At 42.5% G+C, this 9,707-nt stretch overlaps 1 protein-coding gene across 7 annotated transcripts; it reads left to right on the top strand.

The window, feature by feature from the left end:
- The first annotated feature begins 207 nt into the window (after window positions 1–207).
- On the top strand, window positions 208–7,960 carry LOC117652244 (histone deacetylase 6). Of its 7 annotated transcripts, XM_034396989.1 has the most exons (21): window positions 208–411; window positions 565–679; window positions 767–861; window positions 1,481–1,591; window positions 2,013–2,143; window positions 2,218–2,401; window positions 2,471–2,568; window positions 2,666–2,839; window positions 2,919–3,111; window positions 3,246–3,305; window positions 3,771–3,860; window positions 3,935–4,041; window positions 4,123–4,382; window positions 4,462–4,814; window positions 4,916–5,073; window positions 5,157–5,482; window positions 5,569–5,828; window positions 5,951–6,289; window positions 6,415–6,573; window positions 6,662–6,790; window positions 6,873–7,960. In XM_034396989.1, the coding sequence occupies exons 3-21, from the start codon at window positions 784–786 to the stop codon at window positions 6,948–6,950; spliced, it is 3,288 nt and encodes a 1,095-aa protein (XP_034252880.1). In that variant the 5' UTR covers window positions 208–411; window positions 565–679; window positions 767–783; the 3' UTR covers window positions 6,951–7,960. The 7 variants fall into 7 exon arrangements, with proteins under 7 accessions (XP_034252880.1, XP_034252881.1, XP_034252883.1 ...); XM_034396990.1 differs by lacking the exons at window positions 565–679; window positions 3,246–3,305 and adding an exon at window positions 3,524–3,583; XM_034396992.1 differs by lacking the exon at window positions 1,481–1,591.
- Window positions 7,961–9,707: the final 1,747 nt, after the last annotated feature.

Here is a 9,707-nt window from a genome sequence, read left to right as displayed (position 1 = left end):
GCACACTTAAAGCCATAAAACAATAACTGTCAAATGGCTCAAAGTTAAATATATTAGAAAACATTCGGCACAACGACACGGGGCAAGAAAATAAACAAACACGGTGAGGGAGGGGGCGGGGGCGCGGGCGAGGAGGGAGGGGCGGGAAAGGGCGGGAGAGAACCTTCAACTGACCATAAGTGACCGTTGCCGCTGAGGAACATGGAACAAGCCCACGTCCCACCGTATGAAAACAAAACAACGGCAACGGCTCTTTAATCTGAACCGAAACAAACTGCCGTATGAATTAGACCGAAACCGAAACGCCCTGATAACTTTTTGTTTTCCTCAAATTATGTCTAGCGTATGCGAGGTCTTCGAGGCGCTTTCTGTTCAGTCAGAATCAATGTGTTGGTGAACATTCGTCTAATCGTAAGTTTATGTCAGAGAATTCAGACGTCACTGTTTGTGTAGGCGTATGGTGCAGCTAACCTTCAGTCAGCAACCTGTTTTTGGAAACAGTTTTCCTGGATTGTTCCTGTAACTGTTTGAGATCAATTAGTGACATTAATATTTTTTCGGTAGGAAAGTTTCTCTTTGCAGTAATAATTATTTACTGATATCAACTCTGATGGAACAGTTAGAGTTTTAAATAGCAACTGATTAACTGACTCGTTCATTGAGTTAGTCAGCTATTCTCGTAAGCTTAGAAACCACTTTACTTCTCACTATCTGTTTCAGATCAGTTTTGCTATCTTTTGAATTAATATCTTGTGTGCTCTTTCAGGTTAAACTGTTTTTATAATGTCAACTTTGAGGACAGGATCTGCAAATCCTGACGGAGCATTACGACGCTCTCACCGTCTGAACACTGGACAACCGGTATGCTAATTCAACTTCAGAATTTTTCCTTCCCTGTACACAAAATACTTTTATTATTTACAATTTTTGTAGAGCAAGAGCAAATTTAATACTTGGAAATTTACAGGCTTGAAGTTCTTGAAGTAGTTTTATTGTACTGTACTGCATGTGAATGGTGACAAGCCATTGACTTGTTTCCTTCTTGTTATGAAAGTTGTTGTTTTTTTTTTTTAAAGCCATTAACCACAGGAGAACTTTAAATAGTACTTTGCGGAGTCACTTATTGGCCTAATTTCTATTACTTTCCCAGCACAATTTCTAACAATGATGAAGCACTGAATCTCTCATATTTGTCGTAAAGGCCTTCACGTTTTCAGTTTCTTTGTAGGATTTTAATTTTTCAGTAGCACTACACTTTCTGAACGAAATTTCTTACTTACACTGATAGTGAGACTTGGTACATACTGGTAGATGTGTGCGCTGTGTAGTTGGAAAGCACCCGGTGTGGTTTCATCTGATAAGACTGCCACTATCTCTGGCAGCTTGTCTGTGTTCCACATCCTTAGCATATGAATGTGTTGTTTGTCTTTTGGCCTTTCCCTGTTACTTTTTTATTTATTTTTGTTTTTTTTTATCTCAGACAAAACAGCCTACCAAACCCTCTGCAGCTTTATTGGCAGCCAAAAGGAAGGCTAAACAGCGTAGTATGAACAAGAAACCAAATGATATTGTTAGAGACATCTATCAGAATGTAAGTGTGCTTCTCTTTGAGAAACTGTACCTTCTTCTTGGGGAGGAACTGTTATCTTCTGTTTGGAATTGTTGCCTTGAGCATAAGATAGTGGCAGGGCGCCAGTCATAATTCTCATTTCTGTGAACACCATTTGCTTGGTTAGCCGTACTAGCTCTGTATGAACCGCTAGTTTGCATAATCTCTAGTAACTTTTATTCCTTATAGATTTTCCTTGCGCTAAATTGTAATTCTATCCTTGTTTTCATTGTGAACCTTTTCACTGTCATAGATCAGATATGGTAATCTTAGTAATTTGTCTTGTGCCTTTGATCAGAACTGATTTTTGGTGTAGTTATACCATTAACTAGTGGTGCATTAACTTTCTTTATATCAAGAAACTGACAAAATTGTTTGTTTTCTTTTGTTTCTCGCGTTCCAGGCAATGGATGCAAAGGTCATGTCTCTTCAACCAACTGGCCTGGTTTATGACAGACGAATGGCTGAACATCGTTGTCTGTGGGATTCAACTTACCCGGAATGCCCTGAGCGCTTAACCAGAGTTCTTGAAAGGTGAGCCTTACTGTTGTTGAAACTTACATTTAGTTTGTTTCACGGTTTTGATTTCTCATCTGGTTCTGGCGCAGGTGTGAAGAACTTGGTCTTTTAAAGCACTGCAAAGAAATTCCAGTCCGAGAAGCTACAGAAACAGAGCTTCTTGCCAAACATACCCCAGAGCAGATTGAAATTTTAAAGGCAACTGAAAATGTAACAGAGGAAGATTACCTTGAAAAGCTTTCCTCTAAATATGATGCAATTTACATACACCCGGTCAGTAAATATGATTTTTTTCATTTGTGTAAGCATAATGCAATAGCATTATAGGATTGTCTATTCTAGAGTACTTATCGTCTCTCCCTGCTGGCTGCTGGGAGTACCATAGAACTGGTGGAAAATATTTGCAAAGGTTCAGTCCATAATGGAATGGCAATAATAAGGTTTGTTTTGTATGGATGTTAATGGTAAAGCCGAACCATTTGGATGTTAAATTATAATAATAAATATTATAATGTTTTTTGTTTTTAAATGTTGCAGACCACCAGGTCATCATGCCATGAAAAGTGAATACTGTGGATACTGCTTTTTCAACAATGTGGCTGTAGCTGCCAACCATGCCCTTGAAAATTTGGGTCTCTCTCGCATTTTAATTATTGATTGGGATGTTCATCACGGCCAAGCCACTCAGCAAATGTTCTATGATGATCCTAGGTAATTCAGACTCCTTGTCTTCTGTCAATAGCTTTCCCACCAGTGCAGGGTTTTATTTTTATGTCTAATAATTTTCCAGAGTTGTCTACTTTTCAATTCATCGTTATGAGCATGGAACATTTTGGCCAAATCTTCGAGAAAGTGATTTTGACTATGTGGGAAAAGGGAAGGGAGCTGGATTTAACTTTAATGTGCCTTTGAATGCCACTGGTATGGCTGATGCTGATTATTTAGCTATCTTTCAGCAGGTGCTACTTCCCATGGCTTGTGAGGTCAGTCTCTTTTTTTGTGGTATTTAATATGGATATTAAAGTTTTCTCCATGGACTGATGGTTCACCTTCGTACAGCACATTTATGTGTAATAATATTATGTTCTTTAATCTTAATTTTTTTAAAACACTTCAGTTTCAGCCAGAACTTATTATAGTCTCAGCAGGATATGATGCTGCAATCGGATGTCCTGAGGTACACCAGCAATTGAACGCCCATTGCTCCTTTTGCCTCAAACCATGTCTTTATAGCTGAAATACCACTTAAATTTCAGAAGGCCTACAAACTTAATTTCCTCTAAGGCTGACTTTATTTTCCTAGTATAGTAATGCAAGTGAATGGTTTGAGCACCAAAGGGATCAGTGGGTGGCCTTATTTTACACTTCCCTAAACTCTCTGTTTCCTTTCCCTAGTATGGTCCTGAGCTGATAATTATCTCATGTGGGTTAGATTCTGCCCTGGGCGATGAAAAGGTATTCCTGAAGTGGAAGTAATATTTTGACTTAAATACATCAAAAAACATAGGGATGAAAATTTTATTTTCTTGATAGTTTTCCATGTTTTAAAATTTTGATACCTACCCATCCCTTTCTTTTTTACTCCGTGTTGGTCTTAAATTGTGACATAATTGGTTTCTTTTCATTTTTTGCAACCCCTCAGGGAGAGATGGAAGTTACACCAGCTTTTTATGCTCATTTAATCAACAGCCTGTCTGCTCTTTCAAATGGAAAGTTGGCTGTAGTTCTTGAGGTGAGTTATTACCAGAGATGAGAAACCACAGCATTATTTATTTCACTTGACTTTGATTAACCTTTTTCTGGCAGGGTGGCTATTGTCTTCGCTCCTTAGCAGAAGGAGCTGCCCTGACTCTGCGAGCCCTACTGGGGCATCCGACCCCACAACTTCCACCAATGGACCCTCCATGTGATGTGTAAGATATCTGTCTTGATGTGCATCATTAACCCTATTTTCACTCATGTCCACTTCCATGACTTTTGTTTTGCTTGAACAGTATACGTAACACTATATTAGATGTCATCTACTCTCACCGTTCACATTGGGACTGCTTCAAAATGCAAGACACATGGTCGCTAGCAGAGCAAGAAAATAAGGAGCCAGAAACTTCTCTCCAAGCCCGACACATACCCAGAGCTATTTTCTTTGGTCCAAATGGACCTCCTCCCACATCCTTTGAGACAAGGAACTGCTATCCTGTTCAAAGCTCTGTATTCTTGATGTCTGTAGCATCAAAGTTGAATAGCTTAATATCAAGTATGTCAATTCTTATCTTATAATATTGTATTTATCAAACTATCTAAACATCAAAATTAATCAACAAAAACATTTTTAGGTACAAAGCTTTATCAGCCGCCTCACAAGATGTGTGTGGTCTATGATTCCCGCATGCTGAAACATTTCAATAGGAATGAAGAGTCTCATCCAGAAAGACCTGAAAGGGTTTCAAGTATTCAAACTATGCTTGAGGATTATGGATTGCTGCAGAGAAGCCACATCCTCCCACCTCGCGTGGCCACAGAAGAAGAGCTTCTGATGGTACACACACAAAGTCACATAACAGCAATGCAATCTTTGGCCAATGAATCTCAAGAGGAAATGAATAAACAACAAGAAAAACTTCATTCAGTATACCTTCATAACAATTCCTATGAATCTGCATCTGTTGCTGCTGGGTGTGTGCTTCAGGTGGGTCTGCATTATTGCTTTTCTTTATTTTGTATGTGTGTCTGAACTATCAGTTCAATTTCTGTTGTTAAATCACTTTTAACATCATTTTACTTGTTTAGGTTGTGGATTCTGTATTGACTGGGGAAAGTGCAACTGGAGTAGCTGTGGTCCGACCTCCAGGACACCATGCTGAGTCTGATAAGGCCTGTGGCTTTTGTGTATTCAACAATGTTTCACTTGCTGCAAAGTATGCAATTGAAAAGCATGGCCTCTCCAGGTAATCCTTACAGCACTTGCCTCAACCTATCAAAATTAATTTTGATTAGTCATAATCATTTATTTATGCATTTTAAATTTCAGGGTTCTTTTGGTGGATTGGGATGTGCACCATGGTAATGGTACTCAACACATTTTTGAATCGGATCCACGTGTTCTCTATATTTCACTTCATCGCTATGACAATGGCAACTTCTTTCCTGGCTCTTTGGATGCTGGTCATGACCGCGTTGGAACTGGGAAGGGTGAAGGGTTCAATGTCAACATACCTTGGAATAAGAAAGGAATGAGTGATGGTGACTATGTAGCTGCATTCCACCAAATTGTTCTACCCATTGCATACCAATTCAACCCTGAATTGGTCTTGGTCTCGGCTGGATTTGATGCAGCAGTAGGGGACCCTCTTGGCGGTATGGGTCCTGAACATTGTTTTCTTACCTCACTGAAGTTTAATGTACCTACTGCTTGATGACACATTATTTTTATATATTTGTAGGCTGCAAAGTTTCTCCTGAATGCTATGGTCACCTTACGCACTGGCTCAAGGCTTTAGCTGGTGGCCGTGTGGTTCTTTGCCTAGAAGGTGGATACAATTTGAATTCTATATCCTATGCTATGACAATGTGTTCAAAGGCACTATTGGGCGATCCCCTTCCCATGCTGGAACAAGGATCAGTTGCAAGTGTGAACGGAGTGCAAAGCATACGTACTGTTGTTGCCACTCAGCAAAAATATTGGCCATGTTTAAAATTCCAGGCAAGTTACTCCTTACAAGATAGTTCTAGAGGAATTATTTTTCTCTAAATGAACTTCAACCACTTTCTCCATCCTTATCAATGAATTACTATTAAGTCATGCTCATGCTCTTATGTGGATAGGTCGCTCTGCCGCTAGAGGATGATATACTCTCCTCTCAAGAAAGTTCTGAGGATCTTACAAGGATGCTAGCTAAGGTTCAATTGACTGAGAGAGAAATTTCAATGAATCATCATAAAGACCATGACGCAAGCACCACCAAAACTACCACAGCTGCAAACTACACCCCGATGGTGGCAGCACCAGCACCTGACCACTCTAAAGCTGGTTCTTCATCTGATGCAAATTCATCTGCTGGAACAAGTGCCGGGGGAAGTGGTGAAGGATCATCCTTTGGCTCAGCCAGAGGTGGAGATGGTAGCCGCCCAACACTTGTTGACTTTTTATCAGAGAATATGCAAGTAAGACTGATTGATTTTGTTTCTATTTCTCTGTTAACAAAGTCAGATACATGTTAATTTGATTCATTTTTAGAGCAGTGCACATTGTGTATTAAATGGCATTAATATTCTTTCGTTTCTTCTAGATGCTTGCTGAAGAAAGAATGTTCGCTGTTGTTCCGTTGTCTGACTGTCCACATTTACCAAGCGTGGAACCTGTGCCTGAAAGAGGAATTGACACAAATGCACTTTGTGAATCATGCAGCAGTCCTCAAGAGAACTGGACTTGTCTTGTTTGTTACAAGGTGAATTTTATTTGCAATTATTTACCCTATAGTGTATTTTTGGATATGCTAGTGTTTGGTCCTAAGGACAGCCATTGTTATCCTGCAGGTTTTATGCGGTCGGTATGTCAATGAACATATGTCTGGACATGGCCATGAAGTAGGGCATCCTTTGACCCTTAGTTTCTCTGATTTATCGGTTTGGTGTTATGAATGTGAAGCTTACATTGATAATGCGGTAAGGGTAATTTTCTAACATACCTAATTATTTCTTAATCTCTCTGTATCACAGTGATATCAGTTTCTCTTGCCAATTGCAGATCTTGTATGCGGCTAAAAATGCAGCTCACCGAAGCAAATTTGGAGAAGACTTACCATGGAGCTATGGAGATCAGTGATAAAATTTCCTGTTCTGATGATGTCAATACGCACTTCATTTAAATTTCCAAGTTTGGATTAAGTATTCATCAATCATATAGGTTGCATGTTCTGAGACTGGGATGCTTGCCTACATTTTATTTTCTTGGCTTCCCTTTGTAATCACATCAGTGTTGTCCCTCATTCTACAGCAACTGTAGATTTAAATACATGTGGTGAACTAATTTCATAATTTCTGCAACCCTTGTTTTTAAAAAAGTAACCTGGTATTATATTTGTGACTCAATCAAATTGACTCTGTATAGTCCAGTAACATATTTTTGGATTTATCACATCAAGTTTTCTTTAAGTTGTTGTCTATAAGTCATTAATTTAATCAACATTATAGCTAGTCTTAAAGCTCAGCAAGCGATTTAACTGCATGGTACAATTACAAGGTATTAATCATGTTCCTTTCATTTTAATAAACAAAAACAAACAGTCCTGTTTAATTTTTACGTTAATTCCCGAACGTATTTCTGTTGTTTCTGAAAGACTAATATCTGTTTGTTTTTAGTGTTGTAGTTGTTTTTGTTTTAAAGAGAGCACTCAGGTGTTCAGGGTTTCCTTGTATTTGCAATCCCAAATCTTGTATGCTTGTTGATACATTGATGTTGCATTCAACAGATTTTGCTTGCTATTATTTATAATCAAAATAATATTTTGTCAATATGCTATGCTTCATTTCTGATTTCATGTCTCATTTAAGGTTTCTGACAAAAGGAAATTTTTTGTTGAGATTTCCTATTTTTTTTACAATGTTAATTTTCTGTGAGTTTGTCAAGCACATCTTTCTAATGTATAAGACTCATTTTTTGTTTTAGATGTAAGAGAATTAATTAATGACTCTGTGATACTGAAATTCATCCAAAGCTGCTTCTATTGTGAATTGTATTACTGACACTATTTTTGCGGGACCAAGTTTGATTAATGAATGAATAAGTGAAATATTGTTCAAAGAACAGTATTAAATATAAACCTATTCTTTAATTCTTGTTTCGTTCTTACTCGTCTCAAAAGCAACTCCCAAGTCCGTACATACCGACAATGCAACGCACCGAAGCCTAAGTTGGCTCCAAACACAACGCCTCCGCATACCGCGTCACTCATACCCCGCGGCGCCGTGGTGTGCGTTTGGAAGCACTGCCCTCCTACCGGCCTGTGCCGTCTAGTATGACTTAGATGTCTTCGTGCTCCCGCTCCCTGCCAGAAAGTAGAGTAACGTAAGACTCGCTCGCACCCAGCGTGTTCGTGCACGGTTGCGGGCAAGCCCGCCGCGCGCGCGTGGAGCAAGGGTGGCCTTCCCTGTCCGGCTGGCCCATTGATCTTCTGCCGTTCTGGCCCGACCGGCGGGCGGCGGCGTCACACAAGTTCACGTCCCTTAAAAGTCGTTTCGTCGCTCTCTCTCTCTCTCTCTCTCTCTCTCTCTCTCTCTCTCTCTCTCTCTCTCTCTCTCTCTCTCTCTCTCTCTCTCTCTCTCTCTCTCTCTCTCGCATCCCGTCGGTCGACGCTCGAGTGCGGCAGAGACAACGACGAAAAGACTCTTCGCAGGTGGGGCCCTGTGGGGCCTCCCAGGTGCGCTGCTGCACTGCTCGGTGGAGCACATCCCCCCCTGACAACAACAGGTGCTGCAGCGGTGCTGGTCCAGGCCTTAACTGCGTGCTTCCCTTTCGGCTTCGCAGAGAGTGCTCGTCGGGGAGGACCAGACACAGACGCAGGGAAGCGAACTCGCGGGTTACCGCTCAGCATTTCTCCGTCGGACCGACCTTTCTCGTGCCGTCGCGGCCGGGGCCTCCGATGCGTGTTCACAACGGATAACGAACGACTCGCGGAAAGGCACGGTTGGTAGGGTAAATAAAACGCAACGCGGGCTGGCGCATGCGCACTGCACACATCTCCGCGCCGCGCGGCACCAGGAGCGCCGGCCGCCGAGGAGGTGGACGCGGTGGAACAGTGGGACGCAGTGGGAGGCCAAGGAGGCACCGACCGGTATCCACGCCGCGCCGGGAGAAAGAGAAAGAGAGAGGGAGCGAGAGAGAAGGCCTTCTTTGCCGAGCGAGTGCGCAGCGCGCCGCGCGCCGCGGCCAGCATCGCCAGCATGGCACCGCGGCACGGCCACCGCCAAGCCACTGCAAGCCAGCCGCAGGCACGAGGCCCGGCAACGTCGTTAAGGCCAACACGGCTTCGAACTTCGAAAAAAAAGGGCTTGCGGCGGTATTCGAACGCGCCGAACATACTTTGGGAGAATTTCCATACACTGCGCATCGATCGAGGCCACGGGCTGCGTGATAAGCTTATTGTTTTGGGTATGCTGCGTAGCACGGCATGCGAGCTGGGAAACATTGAGCATGGCCAGCCGGCCGGGCGCAGAGGCACATCAGGTGTCAGGATTTTCTTTTATTTTCGACGGGGGCTCATTTGGCTGGCGCCGTTTTCGTGCCCCGCTTGGTCAGGGCCCTGGAGCTGGAGCGCCTGTGAGGTAGGCCACCCATCCACCCGCAGCGCACCCCCGTACAGACGGTGGCCTACCTTGCGCCTGCCGCCGTCACAGGGGCAAGGTAGGCCACCGTCTCCACAGTGGTGTGTTGCCGGACGGGTGGGTGGCCTACCTCACAGGCGCCGAAAACCCGTCCAAGTCGGTCAGCATTTCGGCCGCCGTACTGCACGCGTCGCGTGTTTTCTTTCATTCGTTTCTCTAATGAAACGAATCTTTTCGGGTATTCAATGCGGAGGCTGTC

Source organism: Thrips palmi, unplaced genomic scaffold (genome assembly GCF_012932325.1).
Source record: "Thrips palmi isolate BJ-2018 unplaced genomic scaffold, TpBJ-2018v1 HiC_scaffold_7, whole genome shotgun sequence".
Classification (NCBI taxonomy): domain Eukaryota; kingdom Metazoa; phylum Arthropoda; class Insecta; order Thysanoptera; family Thripidae; genus Thrips; species Thrips palmi.
Note: the sequence above shows the minus strand (reverse complement) of the source record. Positions and strands in the feature narration are given on the sequence as shown.